The 26,389-nt window shown below is 37.6% G+C and overlaps 1 protein-coding gene across 1 annotated transcript in view; it reads left to right on the plus strand.

Moving 5' to 3' along the window:
• The window catches only part of mus201 (rad2 superfamily protein mus201), a 289,622-nt gene that overhangs the window by 57,182 nt on the left and 206,051 nt on the right, over positions 1 to 26,389 (plus strand). Inside the window, exon 4 of the mRNA XM_090384178.1 lies at positions 21,880 to 22,081. Coding sequence (XP_090240304.1) covers positions 21,880 to 22,081 — 202 coding nt within the window. The remainder of the gene's footprint in view (positions 1 to 21,879; positions 22,082 to 26,389) is intronic.

The raw sequence follows: 26,389 nt of genomic DNA on the forward strand, positions 1-26,389 counted from the left end.
AGGAATGCAGAATTGAAATTGGGGAGTGCAGTGTGTACAGAAAGGATAGATAGGATAGGAAGGCAGGAGGTGTCATGCTGTTAATTTAGAAAAACATAAAATCAAAAGAACTGCATCCAGTTGATATAGATGAACAGTGCACTGTTGAGTCAGTTTGGTGTGACATAAGCACTGCGAAAGCAAAAATAAGAGTAGGAGTGTGTTATAGGCCTAATGACTCGAATGAATACAATGAACAATTGTACAGAGAAATAGAGTGGGCTAGTCAATCAGAATGTCTTATAATGGGGGATTTTAACTTTCCAGATATTGACTGGAACTTGTGGGTTGGTCACTCACACACTAGTAAGACTTTTGTGGATTTATTGGATGATTGTTTTCCGCAGCAGCATGTTCGAGAGGCAACCAGAGAGGGTAAAACTCTTGATCTGGTTATCAGCAATGATCATTTGTGTATTAAGAATTTGCAGATAAAGGAACCACTAGGTAGCAGTGATCACAGTGTACTGATGTGGGATTTACTTAAAGATATAATTACAATCAGGGGTAAAGGAAAGGGTTTTTGCTTCCGTAAAGGTGAGTACAGTGGTCGTGGTCTCAGACGGTTTTTAAATTCTGTACAGTGGGATCAACTGACGATGTTACCAACAGTAAATTCTAAGTGGGAAGCATTCAAGGAATTAACCATGGAAGCTACTAAAAGTTCATACCTATTAAGAAAGGTTTAGGCCTAAATGGTTATCAAATGAACTAATGAGACTCGTGACAGAGAAGAAAAATGCATGGGATGCATATAAATTATCAAGCGACTCAAAAGCCTATGGCACATATACGCTAGTCTGTAATCAGGTCACAAAGGAGGTTAGGCAGGCGAAGGCAGATTACGAGAAATCTTCGGCAAAGGATGCTAAGAAAAACAGCAAAGATTTCTTTACTTATATAAACTCTAAAAGGAAGGGGGATGAATCTGATTGGTCCACTTGATATCGATGGTTCGACTGTTGATGATTCTGCTCAGATAGCAAACAAACTGAATGAGTATTTTGCATCTATATTCACACATGAGGAGTTATTAATGTTTGAAAATGGCAGAAAGTTATCAAATTGTAGCAGGGTGCTTAATGGTTTTGTAGAGCAAAGTGGAGGAGAAATTGTTGAAGATAAACATAAGAAAGGCAACTGGGATGGATGGGATCTATCCAGTTATATTAAAGGAGGCAGCAAAGCAACCAACCAACTAAGCAACTAAACCCTTAGCCATAATTATGAGAGCATCCTTGGACTCAGGGGAGGTCCTCATGGACTGGAGATGTGCAAATGTATTCCGAATTCACAAAGGGGGATAGAAAGGTGACACGAGTAATTACAGACCGGTTAGTTTAACTTCTGATCCCGGTAAAATAATGGAGTCACTGGTTAAAGATGCATTGCAGGATCATCTAGACAAGACTGCAGCAATAATTCAGACACAGCATGGGTTTGTTAAGAGAAAGTCTTGTCTGACAAATATCGATAGGATATTATGATGTGGTTACAAAGGAAGAGGATGCAAAAAATAATTTTGATATCATATATTTGGATTTCGGGAAAGCTTTTGACACTGTTGCGCACGGAAGACTATTGTACAAATTGGAGCAGAATGGTATTAAGGGTAAGTTGCTACAATGGATAAAAGGATGGTTGAGTGGGAGGAGACAGAGGGTGTTAATCAATGGGTGCTCTTCTTCGTTGACTAATGTTATTAGTGGAGTCCCACAGAGTTCTGTGTTGGGTCCACTATTGTTTTGTATATTTATCAATGATGTTGATTGAAGGTATATGAGGCTTAGTGTTGAAGTTTGCAGATGATGCAAAGTTTGGTTAATGACGGTAATGGCAGTGTGCTACTGCAACAGAATCTAGAAAATTTGGGCGGATGGGCTAAGAAGTGGCAACTGAAGTGTAACCTTGACAAATGCAAAGAACTGCATGTGGTTAGAAGTAACCCGAGAGAAATGTAACAACTGTTTGGTAAGGTGGTAGAAAATGAAAAAGACCTTAATGAAAAAGACCTACACTTAAGGTGGTAGAAAATGAAAAAGACCTGGAAGTAATTGTGCAGTCAGGTATGAAGTTTTCTGAGCAATGCAGTCAGGCTGCCAGGGCAGGTCATGTGGTTTTGTCAATGATATAAAGGAATTTTGCTAGCATGGAAAAGGAGGTGATTGTTCCTCTGTATAAGGCAATAGTCAGGCCACGCCTTGAGTACAGGTCTGGAGGTCTCATTTTAGGAAGGATGTAGATTTGCTTGAGTGCATACAGAGAAGGGCAACAAGATTCGTGAGGAGAATGAAGGGATCCTCTTACCAAGAGAGGCTTAAGTTCTGCAAATTGCAGTGGCTGGAGACTCGGCACCTGCGTGGTGATCTGATTGAGGTGTATAAGGCCATGATTGTGTTGAGCATGCTGAATTCTAATGGGATATTTCCTCTTGTTCACATTATGATACCTAAGGGGGCATAAAGTCAAATTAAGAAAAGACGGATGTAGAATAGATGTGCGGAAGTTTGCTTTTAGCCAGCGGGTGGTTAATTGGTGGAACAAACTTCCATCTGTCATTGTGGAAGCTGATAGGCTAAATGGTCCTTGAGGTTGTCACAGACATTCTCTCAGATATGCCAGACAAGCTGTACTTGCTATCTGGGAGTCTAAAACGCTGATGGAACTGATATTCGGGTGACACTCAAGTCAAGTGGACCCAATTTCGGCGAAGTCTGGACGGTCTGTGACAGCCAAATCCTCTGCTTGCACCTTCACGATGGTGGGACTGTTAGTAATCCTGCGTATAACCTCCATGCACAAGTACATGGTGGGTGACCACCCAGGTGTGAACCAACGTAAGCAGGGGTCGAGGTGTGGCGCCCACACCACATGGAGGAACGCCTCCCCTCTATGTTACCAGGCAGTACTAGGTGGTAGATGACTGTCATCAACCGATGAAATACCACCACTTTGCTTATTGGAGGCTTGAAATGGTGGAACCCATGTTTAGTCTCTAGAGCTAAGTTCCGGTCAACCTTTCCCTATCTCTTCCGTCATGCAGTATGATTGATGACTTTTGAGGTTATGATGAACGTCGTGGCGAGATCCAATATTCCTTACGTTTCGAGGGTACAGCTCTAAAACGGTGTTCGCAGGCCGGCCGCTAGTTAGTACACCGGACTGAACCTATTGGTAACTCTCTAGGAAGCTTCCGGATCAGCTAGTGTATAATCTTGCTGCCTCTACTCTGCCAGATAGTGACTGGAGGGAGCCCGAGTAGTGTGTATGCGGGGAGCATTGTCGAGGCCACGTTATGTCAAGGATCTGGGTGTATTCTTACCACATGTACGCCATATCCAAAAATTTCATTACTTCATACAGCATGTCCCACCTACTTTTTCTTACTATTGAATACACCATGAATTGTCAAACTAATAGAGCAAGCTTATCTGCGAAAAGATCTAAACCTCGCAAGGACTTCCTAATTCATTTCACAAATATACGTGGTCTCAATTCTAATCTCAACGATGTCCATTTCCACTTGCAGTCTGCCAAACCCCATGTACTTTTTCTGACAGAATCTCAGTTATCGGTTGATTCATCTACTGCCCATCTCAGATGCCCAAATTATTCGCTGTATGATTCCTTTCGCCCCAAAGGTGGTACTTGTGCATATGTCCGTTCTGATATTCCCTGTCAGAGACTTGGCAATTTGGAATCTCCTCTCTTTGATCTTCTCTGGCTTAAAATCTCTCTACCTCATTGAGTCAAATTCATCTGTTGTCTCTACCGTTCTCCCAACTCCACTAATCACTTGGAGCTCTTTGACTTCCTCTCTTTGCAACTTGACTTTCTCCAGTCCAACTTTCCTAACAGTGAAGTAATTTTCCTTGGTGATTTTAATGTTCACAACTCCAGCTGGCTTCCGTTTTCTAGTCACACCGACCCAGCAGGTCGAGATGCTGAGGCTTTTGCAATTACTAATGACCTAGCACAGATTGTTCATTTACCTACAAGAATACCAGACAATCCTAATCACACAGCCAATACGCTTGATCTTTTTCTCACAAACAACCCTTCTAAGTACACGGTCGAAGTGAGAGGTCCTTTAGGCACTTCAGATCACAACTTGGTGATTGTCTCTTCTCCAATGGAACCTTTATCTCATGGCTATTCCCAACCACGTGTTGTTTGGCATTACAAGAATGCAAAATGGGATGACCTGCGAGACTTCTTTTCTTCTTTTCCTTGGTCGGATTACTGTTTCAAAACTTCTGATGTCAACGTTTGCTCAGATCGTGTCAGTGAAATTATTCTTGCAGGAATGGAATCCTTTATCCCACAGTCCACTTTAAAATCTCGTCCTTTATCTAAACCTTGGTTTTCCAATAAATGTGCTAAGGCTGTTCAAGAGAAGAATGTTGCATATCGTTTCTAATTTGTTTCTAATTCTTCAGTTTCATTTTCTGCCTACACCAAAGCTCGCAACAGTTGTAAAGCAGTTATTAACCAGTCCAAACTAGAGTTTGAACAGGCTAAGAGTAGAAAACTTGCTTCTTGCCCTAATGGTAGCCGAGCATTCTGGTCTCTTGCCAAAGCTATTGGCCGCAACTTTTGCCCTTCCGTTGCCACTTCAGCCAAGGATAAAGCTGACCTGCTAGCATCCCATTTTTCTTCTATCTCATGTATTAATGATCTTGGTAAAATACCTCCCACCATTTCTAACTCGCTCCATTCAATGCCTCCTGTGGTCTTCCGTCAAAAGGATATCAGAAGGATTTTGATGAATCTTGATGCTAAGAAAGCTCCAGGTCCTGATGGTATTTCTCCACTTGTTCTCAAAACTTGTGCTCCTGAACTTACTCCTATTCTTTGCCGCCTTTTTTCACTTTCTTATTCCAAAGGTGTTTTTCCTTCTACTTGGAAATTTGCTCATATCCAGCCAGTTCCTAAAAAGGGTGACAAATCCCTCCCATCCAATTATCGTCCCATTGCAATTACTTCTACTCTTTCTAAAGTAATGGAGAAATCAATTAACCGCCAACTCTTAAACTACCTAGAAACCTTCCGTCTTTCCCCCACTCTTTTCCTCTTGTATATCAATGACCTTCTTCCATTGACTGAAAATCCTATCCATAGTTTTGCCGATGATAGCACATTGCATTCAACTTTCCATTTTGAGAAACCTTGTCCTGCTCAATCAGCTTCAACTTCTTGAAAATCTGCTACCAATTCCTTAAATGCCGATCTTCAGGTAATTCTCCAGTGGGGCAAAGACAACTTAGTTGATTTCAACCCTTCTAAAACTCAGTCTTGTCTTATATCTCACAAAAAGGATTCTTCTGCTCCTATGCTTATCTTTAGTGACACTCCGATTTCTAGGCAAAATGATATATCTCTTTTGGGGATTACCCTGACTTCTAATCTCTCTTGGCACAAGCACATTACAAATATTGCTTCCTCTGCATCTAAAAAACTTGGTTTTCTCTTTCGCTCTCGGCGTTACTTTTCTTCCAAACAGCTGCTCACTCTGTATAAATCGCAAATTCGCCCTGCCATGGAATATTGTTCCCATATCTGGGGTGGTGCCCCCAAAACCTCTTTCCAGCTTCTTAATTCCATTCAGAAGAGGGAAGTTAGGTTAATTAATGATTCATATCTAACAGAGTCTCTCCACTCGCTTTCTCATAGACGCACTGTTTCTGCTGCATGCTTCTTCTACAGATACTTCCATGGGCACTGTTCTTCTGAATTGGCTTCTATAATTCCTGCTCTCTCTTTCAAAACACTCCGAACGCGTGCCGCCACCAGCCAACATCCATTTACTGTCCAACTTCAAACCCACAGAACCAACTTTTCATCTTCCTCATTTATTCATTCAACTGCCGTTTTCTGGAACAACCTTCCTTCATACGTATTTCCTGAAAATTACAATCTACAGAAGTTCAAGTCCAATGTCAACAAATATCTTCTTTCGTCTTCTTAACCTCAAACCCAAGCACGGTACTAAGTACTATAGGTTCTAATACCTCTCGTGTTTGGGGTTCACATAAAAAAAAAAAAATAAATAAATAAATTTAAGGGGAACTGGACAGGCATTTGGAGGGAATGGTGTGATATTTTTTTTTTTTTTTGCTGATGCTGCGTAAGTTCATACACATGCTTGTTTGCATCACATTCCATTACTACTACTATCACTATCTGCATTTTTATCAACGACCCTATCGTCTTAATGTCTAGTTACCCATATTATCGTCAATCCAAGAGAGCTTGCACTTAGTTCTGTTAGTGTGAAGTTGGACAGTAAATGGATGTTGGCGGTACGTGTTCGAATTGTTTTGAAAGAGAGAGCAGGAATCATAGAAGCCAATTCAGAAGAACAGTGCCCATGGAAGTATCTGTAGAAAAGGCATACAGCAGAAACAGTACGTCTATAAGACAACAAATGGAGAGACTCTGTTAGAGAGGAGTCATTTATTAACCTAACTACTCTCTTTTGAATGAAATCTAGAAGCCTGAGAGAGGTTTTGGGGGCCCTGCCCCAGATGTGGGAACAATATTCCAGGGCGGATTTGTGATTTGTACAGAGTGAACAGCTGTTTGGAAGAAATGTAACGCCGAGAGTGAAAGAGAAAACCAAGTTTTTTAGATGCAGAGGAAGCAATATTTGTAATGTGCTTGTGCCAAGAGAGATTAGAAGTCAGGATAATCCCCAAAAGAGATATATCATTTTGCCTAGAAATCGTAGTGTCACCAAAGATAAGCATAGGAGCAGAAGAATCCTTTTTGCAAGATAAAAACAAGACTGAGTTTTAGAAGTATTGAAATCAACTAAGTTGTCTTTGTCCCACTGGAGAAATACCTAGAGATCGGCATTTAAGGAATTGGTAGCGGATATTCAAGAAGTTGAAGCTGATTGGGCAGGGGAAAGGATTCTCAAAATGGATAGTGGAGGGCAATGTGCTATCATCGGCTAAACTATGGATAGGATTTCCATTCAGTGGAAGAAGGTCATTAATATACAAGAGGAAAAGAGTGGGGGGAAAGAACTGAACCTTGGGCTACACCAGCATTATTGGAGAAGTTAGAAGACAGAGAGCCATCTGGAAAGATAACCAATTACAAAAAACAGTTCACAAACCGTAAGATGGAAGAAGCTTGTTTAGAAGATCTTTATGCCAAATATGATCGAAAGCCTTTGAGATGTCAAGAGCAACTGCTTGTGTTTCACCAAACGTTTCCATTGAATTTGTCCATAAATGAGTAACATAAGATATATATAACGGATCGTTGATCAGATGGAAGGTTTCTAGGTAGTTTGAGTTGGCGGTTAATTGATTTCTCCATTACTTTAGAAAGAGTAGAAGTAATTACAATAGGACGATAATTAGATTTGTCACCCTTTTTAGGAACTGGTTTTATATGAGCAAATATCCAAGCAGAAGGAAAAACAACTTTGGAATAAGAAAGTGAAAAAAGGCAGCAAAGAACAGGAGTAAGTTCAGGAGCACAGCTTTTGAGAACAAGTGGAGTAATACCATCAGGACCTGGAGCTTTCTTAGCATCAAGATTCGTCAAAATCCTTCTGACATCCTTTTGATGGAAGACCACAGGACGCATTGAATGGAGCTTGTTTGAAATGGTGGGAGGTGTTTTACCAAGATCATTAATACACGAGTTGGAAGAAAAATGGGATGCTAGCAGATAAGCTTTATCCTTGGCCGAAATGACAACAGAACCATCTGGTTTTGACAGAGGTGGGAGCAGAGATGGGCAAAAGTTGCGGCCAATAGCTTTGGAAAGAGACCAGAATGCTCGGCTACCATTAGGCAAGAAGCAAGTTTTCTACTCTTAGCCTGTTCAAAATGTAGTTTGGTCTGATTAATAACAGCTTTACAAATGTTGCTAGCTTTGGTGTAGGCAGAAAATGAAACTGAAGGGTTGGAAACAAGCCAATTACATATGCAACGTTCTTCTCTTGAACAGCCTTAGCACATTTATTGGTAAAACAAGGGTTTAGATAAAGGACAAGATTTTAAAGTGGAGTGTGGAATAAAGGATTCCATTCCTACAAGAATAATTTCACTAACATGATCTGAGCAAATGTTGATATCAGAAGCTTTGAAACAATAATCCGCCCATGGAAAAGAAGAAAAGAAATCTTGCAGGTCATTCCATTTTGCATTCTTGTAATGCCAAACAATACAAGGCCGGGAATAGCCATAAGATAAAGGCACCATTGGGGAAGACACAATCACCAAGTTGTGATCTGAGGTGCCTAAAGGACCACTAACTTCAATTGTGTACTTAGAAGGGTTGTTTGTGGGAAAAAGATCAAACGTGTTGTATGTATGGTTAGGATTGGCCAGTATATTTGTAGGTAAATGAACAATCTGTGCAAGGTCATTAGTAATTGCAAAAGTCTCAGCATCACGAGCAGCTTGGTCGGTGTGACTAGAAAATGGAATCCAGCTGGAGTTGTGAACATTAAAATCACCAAGGAAAATTACCTCACTGTTAGGAAAGTTGGACTGGAGAAAGTCATGTTGCAAAGAGAGGAAGTCAAAGAGCTCAAAGTGATTAGTGGAGTTGGGAGAACGGTAGAGACAACAGATGAATTTGACACAATGAGGTAGAGAGATTTTAAACCAGAAAAGATCGAAAAGAGGAGATTCCGAATTACCAAGTCTCTGACAGGGAATATCAGAACGGACATATGCCCAAGTACCACCTTTGAGGCAAAAGGAATCATAGAACGAATAATTTGGACAACTGAGATGAGCAGTAGTTGAATCAACCGATAACTGAGATTCTGTCAGAAAAAATGCATGGTGTTTGGCAGACTGCAAATGGAAATGGACGTTATTGAGATTAGAATTGAGACCACATATATTTATGAAATGAACTAGGAAGTGTTTGGGAGGTTTAGATCTTTGCACATAAGCTTACTCTATTAGTTTGACAATTTGTGGTGTATTGAGTAGTAAGAAAAAGTTGAGTTGAGTGGGGTGGGGGAAATGCTGGATGAAGTAATGAAATTTTTGGATATGGCGTACACATGGCAAGAATATACCCAGATCCTTGACATAACTTGGCCTTGGCAATGCCCCCCGCATACACATTACTCGGACTTCCTCCAGTCATTATCTGGTAGAGTAGAGATAGTAAGATCACTACCTGATCCAGAAGCCTCCTAAAGAGTTACCAATAGGTTCGGTACGGTGTACTAATTAGTACACCGTACTAATTAGTACGGCCGGCCTGCGAACACTGTTTTAGAGTTGTACCCTCAAAATGTAAGGAAGATTGGATCTCGCCATGATGTTCCCATAACCTCAAAAGTCAACTGCATGATGGAAGAGATGGGGAAGGGATGATCGGAACTTAGCTCTGGAGACTAAACATGGGTTCCACCACTTCAAGTTTCCAATAAGCAAAGCGGTGGTATTGCTCCAGTTGATGAGAGTCATCTATAACCTAGTATTGCCTGGTAACAGAGAGGGCCGGGATTCCTCCATATGGTTTTGGCGCCACACCTCGACCCCTGCTTAAGTTGGTTCACACCTGGGTGTGAACCAACACAGTGTGCTTGTGCATGTAGGTTATACCCAGTATTACTAACAGTCCCTCCATCATGGAAGTGCAAGCTGAGGATTTGGCTGTCACAGACCATCCGGACTTCGGCGAAATTAGGTCTACTTGACTTGAATGTCACCTGAATATCAGTTCCATCAGCGTTTTAGACTCCCAGGTAGGAAGTACAGCTTGTTTGGCATATCTGAGAGAATGTCTGTGACAACCTCAAGGACCATATTGTCAGGGTTCTGGAAGTACTATCAATATATTTAGACGACAAGATCCTATATTTAGCCATTGTGCTAGAAAAGGCCATACATATAAAAATTGCAAAGACATTAATCAACAGGCTGTGTGTCCAAACTGTATTGCTAGAAATCATGTGGGAGACCATTCTGTTTGTGACAAAAAGTGTCCAGAATATCAAAGATTGCTTAAACTAATTAAACTGCGAACGGTTGATTCCTTTCGAACTGTGGCCAATAGTCTGAATTACTGTAACTTAAATCAATACTCACAATATAAGTTTAAAGTTTTGAAAATAATGCAGCTGAATGCAGCATTCTTGATCTGGTGCGGATGAAATAAAAATTGAATGTCAACAAGAAAATAACGGTGTTGCTTGCATCCAAGAACCTTATTATGTGAATGATAAGATAGTTGGTTATCCCTTTCCTATAGAGTCATATATAATCCTTGTCCAGAAGTGAGAGCTGCAATAATTGTTTTTAATTCTGATTTAGTATTAACCAAAAAAAAACTGAATCCTTATGTAGCAGTCATGTGGTTTGTGTTACATTCAGTCTACTGTTGGTGCATTTCTATTTGTTTCGATATATTTTAAATAACTCTGACATTTGGCCATATTCAGTTTATACAGCTAGTGTTCTTGATAAGCTATGAGATTTGCCTGTGTTGTTTGCAATTGATTCTAATGCCAAAAGTTCATTTTGGTTCAGTGGCACCGCTGATGACAGAGGGAAGCTTTAGATGATATGATAATGGTGCCGAAGCTTATGGTTCAGAATCACACTAGGGAGGAGTCCACCTTTTGGACAGTAAATGGTGAATCAAACATAGATGTAACTCTTACAAACTCAATTGGCACTACATTTGTTTGGAAAGTCAAATCTGACTGGGTATTGAGTGATCATCATGCAATATTTTATGAAATCAATACACATAGGGAAACAGTGTTGGCTTGAATCAGTTACTGTGCTTTGCTAGTAAGCATCCAAACTGGGATAACTTTGAGAGAAATCTTCAGTGGGCCATGATTGTGATCTCTGAGTTATCTAACATGACAGGTGAGAACTCTGTGGGGTTTTGCAAAAAGTTATCTATGATGTATGTGTAGCTGCTATGAAATGGAAACAGATAAAACATAGACCAGTTAAGTGGTGGACACCTCAGCTTACTGTATTGAAAAAACAGGTTAATAAGGCTAGGAAGCAATTTCAGAAGAGCAAACGTAGAGAAGGTGCCTTGGAAATTATTTGATTAAAGAAAGATTATCAGAGTCTTCGTAACAAGTATGTTCATGCTGTCGCTAAACAGAAATGACTGCTGGAAAACGTTGGTGAAAACAGCAGGAAATAATTACTCTTGGGGATTGGTTTATAAAATTTGTACTGGCAAATCTAGAGCAGCTGCTGATGTTATGTATTCTATTGGCAAGGGCACCACTGAGAAGTGTAATTGGGAAGATTCCATTTGCGCAATCTTAGATCACCTTATAGGTAATAATAACATAGCTGATAACTCATGTGTTAATCTAGAACATCATCATATGCATGCATTGAATGATTCATATGGTAATGACATTGAAGAATTACCTTTTACCCAAGATGAATTTCTTAATGCTGTTAAGTCCATTAAAAATAACAAATGTCCAGGTATGGACCTATTGGAGGGAGAGGTAATCAGAAAGTTCTCTAATCTTTATTCAAACAAATTTCTACACAGTTTTTAATAACTGTCTAAGAGACGATGTATTTCCATCTCCCTGGAAGGATGCACTGCTGAAGATTATCCTAAAATCTCCAACCAAGTCAACCAGTTCACCTGCTTCATATAGACCTATTGCATTGCTTCTTGGTAAAGTTTATGAGAAACTTTTAGCCATGTGAATTACTATCTACCAAAGAAGTAATATTGGTGTTTCTAAGAAACAGTTGGTTTCACTCCTGGTGTAGGCACTGAGGATGCGCTTCACTCTTTAGTTCGCAATGTTCGGGAATCGAATTATAAATATATCTTGTAAATTTTTGTAGACTTTGCTGGTGCCTTTGATTCCATTAGTTGGGATAGAGTACTGATGATGTTGCACATGGCTAAATGTTCTTTTAATTTTTTCTCTATAATTAAAGATTACTTTAGGAATTACACAGTGACAGTTAAGTCGAATTTTTAATCAATTACGTGTCGTGTGACTCAAGGCTGTCTTTGGTCCTTTAATGTGGAACTTGGCTTTGGAAGAATGGCTCAAGAGAGAATTTGACTACTCACACACACACACACACACACACACACACACACACACACACACACACACACACACACACACACACACACACACACACACACACACACACACACAATAGCTTATGCAGATGATGTGGTGATACTTGAGCACAGAAACTCCAGAAAGTAGCTCGAAAATGAGATCTGATTGCATATTGAAAGAATTATGCAAATGATGTAATTTACATAGGTTGACAATCTCTACATCCAAAACTAAAATCATGATGCTGAAGGGTAAATTGGCTTTTAGTAGACCTCTGCTCGTAAGGTTGAATGGTATTTCCTTACAGCAGATGCTAATGATTAAATACTTGGGAATGTGTATTGCTAGTGGCTTGAACTTTATCTTGCATATTAATTATATTATTATTATCATTATTATTAGCTATATGGTGCAAGGAAGCCTGAGGTTTATGCTGCACCAGCCAAAAAAAAAAAAAATCCGAGTTACCCTGATAGAGAGAAGTAGAAGGGAATCACCAAGAAAGAGAAGAATGATGATATCCAGCTCAGGACCCTGGGTGTGCCAAGCCCATACACACCAAATGTGAGTCCCCCGGGGTCAATATCAGAGAGGGTGAAGAAATTTATTGCAATGATCTCAAGAATAACGTGGGTGGAATGGGGGGGGGGATAAAGGAGAAAGCGCTCCATTTGATTTATGATTGTATTTTTTTGCTGATTGTTATGTATGGTGCATCAATCTGGGTTCACCGTGCAATCAAAGTAAGCAACACCAGAAAGCTCTATTCTATACATTGAGTTATGTTACTCAAATGGTTATAGCCTGCAGAATGGTTTCCACAGAAGCTTTGCTAGTGTTAGCTGGCAAAATGCCACTTGATTTGCAGTTAGTGTTTAGAAGCCTATCCTTTTATCTGAGAAGAGATATAAAATCTGAGTTGCTGAGCATCGAAATTAACACTTTAAATGACTTGAGAAAGTCATTTAAAGTGTTAATTTCGAAACAGATGGAATTGTTCAGAAAATGGTAGAATGACATTCAAATTTTTCCTTATGTTATAATGGTGTGAATTATATTAAACCGATCTGGTTAGTACCTAATCTATGTTGTACATTCTTATTAACAGGTCATGGATCATTTTTTGCTGAACTGAATAGGCTTGGAATCATAGCAAGATGCAACTGTATGTGTGATCTGGAAACATGGGAACATGTGTTTAATTGTTTGGAATATGCTGATTTGCTTTTGGATTTACTGAATAATGTTGATAATGTAACTCGTCTGGGGGATGGGATTGAGCCAGTATTTATTAAAACAAGGAAAAAGTTTTATTGTCTTTCAAAATTTTGCAAATTCAGTTTTCACGAGAAGGAATATTCTTTTGCAGTTGGAAGAGTTAAGGTTGAATTGGTGGACTGCACCCTCTTATTTACATGGAACAGTATGTTATTTTTGATATAGGAACAGAGAAAATTCTTTGCAGAGGTGGACAGGATGTTGGTACTCTGTTTCCTTAATGGGTGGGTGTCCACTTTGCTCCTGCCAGCTGTGTTGGCAAGAAGACTTAGTTGTTGTTTTTCTTAGATTTGATCTTGCAATAACACCTTCTTCCAGCTTGGTTTTGCTGGTTAATATGAATAACTTCTGTTGAGCTCTCTGACTGCTGGTAGATGGCTGTTCGTTGAACTGTTTATCTTTTGGAGATTACTGGCGATGCTAAATCTCTAGGATGCGATGCTTGTGCTCATCTGTGGACACAGTGTCTCTTCATTGGTTTCTGTTGTAGCCTACTTGTCCGGTCGTTGTGCTGTAGCTGAGGACCCATTGCACAGTATAGTTGATTTGTAATGTGATAATTGAATTGATTGATGATATACAATGTCTCATGTATATAAGAATATTGTTAATAATTGTATAATGTACTATACCATGTCTATATGTATGGCAGATTTACGAGATTTTTTTTTGGCTAGGGGCTGCTTTATTCAGTAAATGAAAGAAAAAAAATGAATATTCCAATATCCTGGATTGCAATTTAAAATGTGTTTATAATTATTGTATATTTTATTCAACACAGATTTTTAGTTGGTTAGATCTATGCTAGTAAAAAAACTTTTGAAGTCAAACATTTGATTGTGTGTAATATTGCCATTATTCAGTGCATTTATTACAGGTATATTGTTATTTATAATTCTGCTATCTGGCAGGATATCCTTAACAGGTTTGAGTAGTTGTTCTAAGACTTTGCCAGGCATATGAGCATAACTGTATTTACAAGAAGTGATTAACCCGAAAAGTGGGGTTTTTGTTGAACTTAGGTATGTGTTATTAATGCTAATGTCCAAGTAATTGGCAAAAAGATCATTGTTTTTAGTTCTTTCCAGAGTTTTCATACCTAATACTATTTGGCATATATTTATGATAATATATAACACTACTGACTTAAACACGTGAAATATATACCCAAACCTATGTCCAGGGTTCTATTACAGATACGGGTTTCGCAACCCTGGACTCCCCGAGCACCACTGTATTCCTCTTCTTTCAATTACTTTTTTCTGTTCTTACACCCTTTATTTTTTATTTCTCGTACGTGATTAGGTTAACCAAAAGCAATATTCGAGATGCTGTTTTTATGCTATCTCTCCTTTTTTCGTCTCCAACAAAGTTCAGAGCCTTTTTTTCTGTACTTTGTCAGGTTGATATTTCTCCCCTATTCTGGGTTTTGCATGCTTAATTTGTATAATTGCCGACCTATCACATGGGTAACTTTGACCTATTTACGCTTTCTTCCCTTCCCACCTTGGGGTTACTTCAACTTGTTATGAATACTCAAAGAACTAATTTGCTAACTTCTTTGGTTTGCCGATACAGCGTGGCTGTATCCCCTCAGCCCATTTCACTGGCTCCTGCTTGACACCACCATGAGTTGTCTGCCTTTGTCAATATCATCTCCTCTGCATTTTACATTACTCTTATTTTTAAATTCTTTTTGGATTGCTTGTTATTTTATTTCTTTTTATTTAATATCATAATTTTTACTATTATATTTATTTTTTACTTTAGATTTGATCTGGATTTCATTCCTTTCCTTGGTATCTGTTGGGTCAGCTATGAAATATATGTCAGCCTACTTTTTTACATCTTGCTACGTATATTTCATATCAGAAACAGAAGCCTTACTTCTTGCTATATTTCCATTGGTTTTGGCTGCTGACCTTTGATGACAAAGTTAAAAATCATTGGATCTGTAGCATTAAGTACTATATGTATTTTTATTTAATTTTATTTTAATTTTCCTTTTATTCTATAGGTACCTATTTATTTTTTCCATTGTAAATACATCTGCTGTGGTCAGCATTCCTCCATTTAAACGACCATAATGGAATATCTACTTGTGTATATTCCATTATGGTCATTGGGTATTTCTGCTAATACAGGCAGTGCCCCTTGTCCATAATCCATACCAATTTTTTAATTATCATTTTTTTAATTTTTTAATTGTCCAGTGAGATATGAAGTTTTCTGAGCAGTGCAAAAAAGGCTGCAAGTGTAGCTCTTGTCAATGATATTAAAGAATTTTGCTAGCATGATTAAAGGGGCGATTGTCATATAAGGCAATGGTCAGGACACACCTTGAGTACTGTATACAGGTCTCGAGGCCTCATTTTTGGAAAGATGTAAAACTGCTAGAATAAATACAGTGAATGGCAAAGAGTTGCAAAGAATGGGAAATTGGTGAATGGAACCAAGAAAGGCTTATGTTCTGCAAATTGCAGCTTCTAGAGACTAGGCACCTGTGAGGTGATCTAATTGAGGATAAGGCCTTGAATGGATTGAGCAAGCTCAGTGCTAATGGGATTCTTCCTCTTGCTCAGATTACTCACCTGATGGGATGCAAATTCAAATTGAGGAAAGACAATTGTAGAATAGATGTGCGGAAATTCGCCTTTAGCCAGCGGGTGATTGAGCAAACAAACTTCCATCTATTGTAGTGGGGAGATCAGCAACTTAAATAAGTTCAAGGCAGAACTAGACAAAAATTTGGAGTGAATGGATTGGTGAAATGGGAATGGGGTTTTTTTTTTTTTTTGGCTGATGCTATATAAGCTTGCTTTCTTATAGAGAATACCCTTGACCATTTCTTAACCACAGAATCCCAGATTGAAGATCGTTTACTAGAGTTTAAACCAAACTGTGTGAGACTGGTACAGTTCCCAATGCTCATATTTCTTCTGAATGTGCAAATGAACAAAATGTGGATGAAATAGAACACATCCTTCATTCGGTAGTACCTAGTCCTACTATTAGCACACGAAGAATTTCTATGCATATCGGTGTTCCACAGACAAGAGTATAGCGAACATTACGTGAGCACGGCTTGTATCCATTTGACATACAGTGGATGCAACAGCTTCAACCAGGAGACGACACCCAGCAATTGGAATTTTGTCGGTAGGCAAGTGCTAATCGCTGATTAATTCCATTAATACTGTTCAGTGATGAAGCTACTTTCACCCGTGATGGAGCTCAAACTACTGCTGTCAACAACACCCGTAACTCTCATAGGTGGTAGTCAAATGAAAATCGACATGCCACTGTAGAAAAAAATTTTCAACGTTGCTTCTCTATAAACTTGTTGTGTGGTACCATCAACAATCAGTTGATTGAGCCTGTTGTGTTACAAAATCGTCGTACAGGGCCCATTTACCCAGAATTTCTGCAAAATGAACTTCCATTACTATTGGAGGATGTTTCCTTGGCTACAAGGATTAGTATGTACTTTTAGCATGATGGAACCCCTGCACATTATACCCGTCTGGTGATACAATATCTAAATCGAACTTTTCCTGAACGATGGATCGGCCGCTTTCAAACAGCTCTGTCTCCATATCCATTGAGAATTGGATGCGTGTTTATATGAAAGTTTTTACTCAGAATAATCAATACTATAATCTCCTAAAATATTTACTATTCCTCCTGATTCACCCCTGCATATGATAAAACCAAATAGGTGTTTATTGATACTAATATCAAATACTTGAACAATATTTAAACTAAATTGTTAACAGGTTTAGCACAGGTATTATTCATTTCTTTGTTGTATCAGTATAAATCTGTTTTGTTTTCCCTTTCTACTTGGCAAAACAGTGTCTATATATATATATATATATTTAAAACATATGAGGGCTGTTCAAAAAAGAATGATCATAATTTTTCAAGAACAACCATACGGCTTGCTCTTTCTAGCTGAGCTGCAGAATTTAAGACCAAACCAAATGGCATCCTGTAGCAACTACACAGCTGACTTGCATGCAGATGACTTGACCAACCACCTTGGTGGTTGGTCAAGTCATCTGTGCCTGTTCAGTTTCACCTACATAACAATGCATGTGACACATGAGGAACCATATGTTGCTCTCAAATTTTGTTTGTCTGAAGAAAACCTTAGCTAAAGTGTATGAACTGTTAAAAGAGGCTGTGCTATATGGATGCGCTGAATCTATGTCTTCATATAACACAGCTCAGGTGGTTTCGAATGTTTAAAGTGGACATGATTCTATCACAAAAATCGGCGGGCCTGGAGCTCAAACTACTTCTGTCACCACAGAAACCATAAATTCCACTTCTTAATTGTGAACAAAGATCATTGTATAACAGTAAGGCAACCAACAGAGATGTTGAAAATATCAGTAGGAAACACCCATGGTATATGACATGTTTGTCCATGCTGGGTTCCAAGACTTCACACACCTCAGCAGCAGCAAGTTCGCATGGAGGTTTGTCAGGAACTGTAACAGATGGTAAGGTTCTGCACAAGGTGATAATGGTGGATGAGACACAGCTTCATCATTTCAACCCAGAGAGTATGCAACAAAGCTCTGTTTGGAAGTCTGTCATCACCAACACTGATAAAAAAACAAAATTTGTTGCTTCTGTAGGACAGGTTATGGTCATCTTTTTTTTTTTTTTTTGACATTCAAGGAATGGTTTTTCAGCATGTTTTTCCATATCATACAGCTGTTGTGACCTTACAACAGAACTGTACTGCACACTTTGCAGGGCCACACTCATTGGAAACAACCAAAATTACATGCATTTCATGTGGATGGATGCTGCATTACTACAGTGCTAGACCTCACATTGCCCATACTGTTATCAAGTACTCAGCCAGCATTAATGTGAAATGTGTTCCTCATCTGCCTTATAGCCCTGACCTTGCTTTTTTTTTAATTTAAAAATTTGAAGGAGCTTTGAGGAAAGTATTTCCAATCATCGTCAGAAATAGTGAAGACATCGGAGGCGATTCTGAAATGCATGTCAGAAAATGGCTTCCACCATGTTTTTGAAGATTGGCAGAAATGTTGGAGTAAGTACATTTCATCAAATGGGGACTGCTTTGAAAAGCACCATCAGAAATGTGAATGATTAATGAAGGTATGTTGGGAAAAAAATTATGATCATTCTTTATTGAACAGCCATTATATATAGTTTATCTTATGAGATGATTCATGGATACCTTATGGCCTTAATTTCTTTGGCACAAATACAGACTCAAATCATGACATCTCCTCTGTAGGAGGTGGAATGAAACTTATTCATATCAGATTTGCAGTTATGAAGTTACTTCTTTATTAGCCAAATTTATTGCAAGGGAGTCGATATTTCTTGGAGGCTATCAGAATATCAGATATTTCACAACTTGGGCATAGAATCAATGGCTGCCAATATAACTATTTACTGTCACAAACAGTGCTCAATTAGAGAAGATTTTCTCTTTATTATTTGTTGCCTTACTGTCAGTTATGTTCTGTATCTCTCCAGCTGATATGTGACTTAAAAGTCTTGCTCTTGTTTTATTAGTTGCATAACTTAAGGTTTGAGGAGGCCTCCATAAAGTTAATAATGAAATGATTCTAATAAATGCATAACAAGATAGCTGTATTCCCCATTATATGTAAAGGTGTGAATACATATATTTATTTATTTATGCTGCTTAAATTTCATTACTGTCGTTAAAATAGAGGTATTGTTTTGTTCAATTTGAGTAAATGATTATTTCTACTTTACTGCACTCAGTCACTTGATATACTAACCAAAAGATTTTTTTTTATTTCTCAGAAATAATATTTAGAGAACAGGAGTATAGGATAGTATGCATCATTTATGTATGGTATATCATTGAATTTATTGAGGATATTATATTTAAGATTGTGAAGGGTAATGTTTTTCTTTCCCTGTTTTTTTGTAAAATTAAATTAGTTAATTTTTTCTAATGAACTACTCTTTTACCACCCAAATAATACCAGTATAGTTTTATTAAGTCTTAAGTACTTAAACTGTATTTGTACTATACGTATGGTAAAATAGTTTTTCATTACAAAATAAAACTATGTATAATCATTCTATGTAGCATCATTCCCTAATTATATTAATAAATAAGTCATGCGTCTACATGGTGATACCTTAGCTGTTATACTTTATTTTGTGACTTGGATTTTTTAAATTTATAATTTATAATAATTTATAGGATGGTTAACACTCAGGTTTTTCATAGAGCAAAACAGGCAAAATAACTATAGAATAAATGGGGAAAAGAGGGTTGCTATAAAGAGCTGTGAATGTCATTTTACTAGGTATTTATAATTTTTAGCATCATGTTTCTGATAGTTACTTTGCAATAACCATCATATGCATTCATTAAATGTGGAATTAGATATTTCTCCATTTAGCAATGATCGTGATGAAATCTGGAAAAATCTTGAAACACTGTCTTATGTTTTAAGTTCTAGTATACACTGATGAGCCAAAACATTATGACCAGTGAGTCGTTATGCAAATTGAAGCAACTGCAGGTGAACTGCGGCACATTCGCAAGTCAGGACATGGTATAAAAACACTTGATACTGAGCTCCATTAATCAGTGTTACTCTTGTTCTTCAGATGGGAAAGGCAGTGGACTTAAGCGAGTTTGACAAAGGTCAAATTGTAATGGCCAGATGACTGGGTCAGAGCATATCTGAAACAGCACGGCTGGTGGGATGCTCACGGTCAGCCGTGGTTAGTATCTACCGAAAGTGGTCCGAGGAGGGGGAACCCACAAACTGCCGGCGAAGTGTTGGATGACCACGGCTCATTGATGCTGCTCGAGGTGAGTGAAGGCTCTCCAAGATGGTACGTGGCAACAGAAAGGCGACTGTGGTGCAACTCTCTGGTAATTGGAATGCTGGTGATGGGAGTAATGTGTCACAACACACACACACACACACACACACACACACACACACACACACACACACACACACACACACACACACACACACACAGTACATCAAATCCTGCTGAAAATGGGGCTGCATAGCCGCAGGCCGCTCATGCTAACCACGGTTCACCGGCGACAGCATCTACAATGGGCACGTGAGCATCGAAATTGGACCTTGAGTGATTGAAAGAAGGTAGCCTTCTCCAATGAATCATGTTTCCTGTTGCACCATGTGGACGGTCGGGTACATGTGCATCGTTTACTTGGGGAAGTTTACCTGGATGCACCGTGGGACAAAAACAAGCCGGTGGCAGCATTGTCATGCTTTGGGCAATATTCTGCTGGGATTTCCTGGGTCCAGTCATCTATGTGCCGGGCACTCTGACAGCTACCACCTACCTAAACATCATTGCTGACCAGGTACACCCTTTCATGGCAACGGTCTTCCCCTCTGGCGGTGCTGTCTTTCAGCAGGATAATGCGCCATGCCACACTGCCCAGATTGTTCAAGACTGGTTCGCAGAACGGGAGGAAAACTTCAAGGTATAGCCCTGGCCTCCAAATTCCCCAGACATCAATCCCATCGAGCATCTGGGGTTTGTGTTGGAACAGCAACTCCGATCTGCAGCATCTCAACCACGGACCTTACAGGAGTTAAAGGATCTTATGCGTTGGTACCAGATACCACAAGACACATTAAGAAATCTTGTAGCATCCATGCCTTGCCGGTACGAGCTGTTTTTGCTGCACGTGGAGGACCAACATCATATTAGGTCGGTGGTCATAATGTTTTGACTCATTGGTGTATAGTGATTACTTTATATTCTTTTGTAACTGTTTACATTAAAACTTTAATATGTGTAGAACAGTGTTCTTTCATCTTAATTCATAACTGAAATTTTTTACTTATTAATATTAAAATATATTGCAAACGAATATTACAGGGGATAATTCTAATTCCTCTGTTTTTACAGGTCATAATTCTAATACTTTTACATGAGAGTAGACTTGGTTTTGAAAGCCAAGTGTTCAGATATGAGGAGGGTAGTGTGTGCTCACTCTAGTTTTTCCTAAAGACTCTCTCCCTCTTTCTGTCTTCGGTAGAGTAAACAATCTCCATGCTTCTGTTGAATTTCTTAATCAAAGGAGTTGACTCATTTCTATATTCTATAGAAGTTTGACACAGGAAAAAATTCAAATGGTTTGAGACTAGTTTATGCAAAATAAAGTAGGAAAAATCGTAGAAAAAAAATTGAATTAAAGTTCTTTTTAATTTAAATTTAAATTTTGTTTATTTATTGTAATGATTTCCATAAGGAACATATAAAATTTATAACCATAAACCAGCTTTTAAGTTTGGTTTTATCTAACCTTTATTTATTTATTTATTTTTTGTGGTTACTTATAAACTGTTTCATGTGCAAGTGACAATTAAAGACAAAAATGAATTAAATTAAGTTTTATGAGGTATGAATTTTATTTGAATATTATTGATTTCTCCCCACTTAATTTAAATGTAATTATTTTGCAGAGATGATTTAGAATTTGATTCAGATACCAGGAACGAACAAGTGAGTGTACTATTGAGTGATGAAATTGAATACCTGAATAAAATTGATATTGATTCTGAAGAATTTGGTACTTTTCCACCTGATATTAAGCAAGAGATCCTAATTAAAATGAAGGAAAACCAAAGAAAAAAAAGATGGGCAGACATTGAAGCTATGCCTGAGGTATGTTTTGTACTTCAAAGTATCAGTACAATTTTAAATAATTTTTTTTGCTTGCATTAGGTGATATTTTCCATGATAAAAAAAAAATACCAAAAAAGTCCCTTTGTTGAGGTCGGTTGTGATATAAATGTATAAGTTTGTTGCTAAATTGGATCAAACAAGAATGAACCAAAAAGTCAATCAAGACAGCATATCTCTGTTCACTCACAGTTTGATTCATAATTTTAAGGAAATCAACTAGAGTCCACCTATATATAAAGTACGGAAGTATCAAGGATGACTGGAAGAAATTTGAGATGTGAAAAACTTAAATGTTGGTGAGACATTTGCCAACTTAAAGATATCACAAACCGAAATGATAATTTTAGAGAAAGGATAAAATAAGGTCTATATAGTGAAGTACAGATGGAAGTGCATTGTTTATAAAAGAGAAATGGAAAAAAGTAGAAGCAGAAATTTCAACTCTGATGGCAACCTCTTCAAGACTTTCCATCTGATGAAGAGAGAATGTGGTTTTGATAACCCCCCTCAGTCTATCAAGGGATTACATTTAGCAGCTGTGTAGTCCCTTGTCATCATCAAACTCTGTCAGCAGGCAACATACTTCCTTATTTGACATTTTAAATTTCATTCTTATTTGTTCAGCACTTGTAAGAAAGCTGTGTCTGTCTTTCATGCTTTTTATTTGCTTAGTTTCCGATATCTGTACTAATGTTTTTACGAATTTTAAACTGTTTAACGAATTGAAAATAATTGGATAATCTGAAATCTTAAATGTGAAATCGATTAAAATTAATTTTTATATAGTATGAATATTTTTTATATCAGTGAAGGGGAAACACATTTCACCGTAATGTAAAAAACCTACACATTTCCAGCTATCGGTATTATCACAAATGCAATTATATCGAGTTTACTACCAGTTTATAACAGATTCCACTAGCAGGAACTGGAAATTGTTTTTATTGTTTTATGGTAGTAACCCCCAGAAATGTGCTTTAGTAAAATGTCAGCTAGTGAGGTGTTCATAGTATATCTCTGCCTTTATGGTGTTGTTTATTTTGTTGCTACACATGTGCAGCTTTGTTTATGTGTATCAAGCGTGCCTCCTCATTTTTTAATTATGCTTTATTCCCTAAAAATGAGTAAAATACTCAAAAGCTGTGAAAAGGAAGCATCCTGGTGAAGACTACAGATTCAGAGAGAAAAAGAAAAGCAATATCAATAAACAGTGGTGGACTGGGTCAAAATTTCTTACCTGGGAAAATTTGTAGTGGCCTCATACTAGCATTTATGGCCAAAATCACACCGGCCTCCGGCCCACTGGGGTTTCCCCAGTAAGGCTTATGGTCAGTCCGCCTCTGTCGATAGAGAAAAAATATGAAATTGTGAAACGCTTTGAGCGAAATGAAAGACCATGTGATACTGCACATGCTACAGGCCTAAATGAGGCAATGCCGAGAATTAGAAAGAATGCAGAAAAAATAAAAACAACTTTCATAGCAGGAACAACTCAAAGTGTAATTAAAATCCATTAGATTAAGACACAAAGAATTGGAAGAGATGGAACAGCTGTCATCCGTTTGGATAGAAAATCAAACAAAAAACAAGTTTGCTTACGATAGAAGCAAAAGCATTAGCAATATTTTATTATGTAATAGTCGTAATAAAATACTTACGTATTTTATTACGACTATTACATAATAAAATATTACTATACACAATAAATTATTGTAATAAAATACGTAAGTATTTTATTACGATAATTTATTGTGTATAGTAATGTTTTGGTTACAAATGTGTGTTCAATCTTGGGTGGTTGGCACCTAACCCTATTTTTCCCATAGGGCCTGTTGTTTATATTGCATGATTTTGCATTGCATGAGGACTTCTAGGAACAACTATCGTGCTGTACGAGGACTTACTGTATTCAATATATTGTTCTGCAGATGAGTCTGCAGATTATTCAGTTTTTAGTATTAGTAGTGGCAAAATAATGCAAGGAAGCATGTTTATACAGAAATCTTTGAGAAATCAATGTTGTGAAGATTTATAACACGAAAGTTTGGAAACATATGCACTGGGGAAAAAAAATATATTTTTTTGAAAAATTGGAGGTGGGTTGTGCGAAAAAAAATTTGCATTACCCACCTCCCGTCATTCTAGCCAAAAGCAAATATTTGGACCTCTAGTGTGTTTTCTGAAAAATAAAGAAATAAATATTTGTTGCATATTACAGCAAGCCCTTCACAGTGAAGCACGTGGCTAGGGACTGGTAATTTAATACAGAGGAAATAAAATAGTAAATAATCAATGTACATAAAACACTGAATGTGAATTATATTCATCTGTTAACAAAATAAGACAGTTAACAGAACATTATGTATTGAGTTGATAATTACTTGGTTGTAAGCAGGCTGCTGTTTGTATTTCTTTTCATGTGATTGGAAATCTGACTCCTGAAGGCTTGAGAGTTGAGAAATTTTTGGAAATCAATGTTGTGAAGATTTATGAGATGAAGGGGTGCATTTGGAATCAGTCTGTTCGCTTGCTTAAGTCTGTAGAGGTTACTTCAGAATTGTTGGTTTCTTGAATTTTCTCTCTTGGCAGTTGGAGTTATTATGTTGGCTATATTTGGTGAATTGCTGACAGAAGTGACAGAAGTTATTAACTTTGCAAGAAGCATGCCTCCAGACTTGTTGATGATATGTTGCATAGGCTTTGTGCTTAAGTTTTAATATAGCTGTTGCCTGGAAATAGGGGGAAAACTGTTTGCTATTGGGCCATTTTAGAACCCAATGCTCTAGGGCAGGGACCCTTCAACCTTTGCCGCCTTGAGGGCACATTTTTGAAATTATGTAGGTATTGCGGCTGCCATTTGAGCCCCGCAGTACTTCTAAGTTTTTGTTTATTTTCAAACAGATAAATGCATTTATTTAAATACAAAATTAATTAATTATAAACAATGACAGTCTTTAAAATTTTTAATAAGAAATTTGAATTTGTGCCTCTTCAGCTAGCTTAAACAGGCTGCTGATGGGCAATCATCAAGGTGGTCATCAGTCAAACCTGACTGAAGCTTCGATTTAATATGGCTTACAGTAGAAAATGTTGTTTTGCATAAATACATCAATCCAAAGCACAAGTCAATTTTTAGAAGAGTCCTCCATAGCACAGGATATTTAACCTTATCAAAAAGGTTCCAAAAGTTTTCCTCATTAAAATGAGCTTATAAGGACATATTATTTTGAAATACGTGATTTCTAACTCAAGCTCTTCAATTCTTATAGTTTTAAATATTGATGCCTTAACTTCAAAATTGGGAAAATATACCAACAAATTTCTAGCTCTACGAGTGAGTTGTCCTTAAATTTAATTTGCTTTAAATCCATTTATTGAGCTAATCATTTCAACATGCTTAAGATTTTTGCCCTGTAATTCTAAATTTGGCACATCCAGTAGCTTGTTCTCTTATTCAGGATACATTTCTTTTTTTTTTTTTTTGGCCCTAAGAATTCCTTAATCTCACTTTTGAGGCCAAGAAAATGTTGTAAGACTTTTCCTCTGCTGAGCTGCCTCACATCTGTGAGCAACAAGATATCTCTGTAAACAACACCTTTATCACTTAAATAAACAATGACTTGTAGCTGACAGTCTGATTGAATTTATAATTTTTGTTACAGTAGTAATTACATGCCAAACTTTCAACACTTTTGCACATTTCTCTTGATGAATGATACAGCGATACAACAAAAACGTAGGTGATAGTTCTCTTTGTAACACCAAAATTTTTCAGCTGCAGACAGCATTGCTTCTCTGACTATTTCACCCTCTTAGAATAGCTACTTTCATTTAGCACAAGTAAAAATAATACAGGAAAGTATTATTACGGACTGAAATAATACTTTCCTGTATTATATTTACTTATATTTTTTGTTCATGTGAACATCAACGTATTTTCATGTAACATTAAATGTATTTTTAATAACTGCAACCTGTCATTTTCTTTCTGTTTTTGCTGTGTGGCACAATAATTTATTAATATTAATATGAATCCAGGGCACAAAGGCCTTTTTGCTTATATAAAAAGACATGTCGTTTGGATAAATTGCATTTCATTTCTTGTAATTTTTTTCTTTCAAATTGCTGAATTAACAGGAAATTCATCATTTAAATTTGTATGAAGTCTTTCAATATTGCATTCCTTTGGTCGTACTCCCAGATCTTGCTGTTTATATCTGTGAAGAAAATTGTTCCACCCAGGCAGAATTGAAGAAATACTTTATTTTCCTCTTTACCATGATCTTA

The sequence above is a fragment of the Mastigoproctus giganteus genome, chromosome 1, assembly GCF_048544385.1.
Source record: "Mastigoproctus giganteus isolate SK-2022 chromosome 1, ASM4854438v1, whole genome shotgun sequence".
Classification (NCBI taxonomy): Eukaryota; Metazoa; Arthropoda; class Arachnida; order Uropygi; family Thelyphonidae; genus Mastigoproctus; species Mastigoproctus giganteus.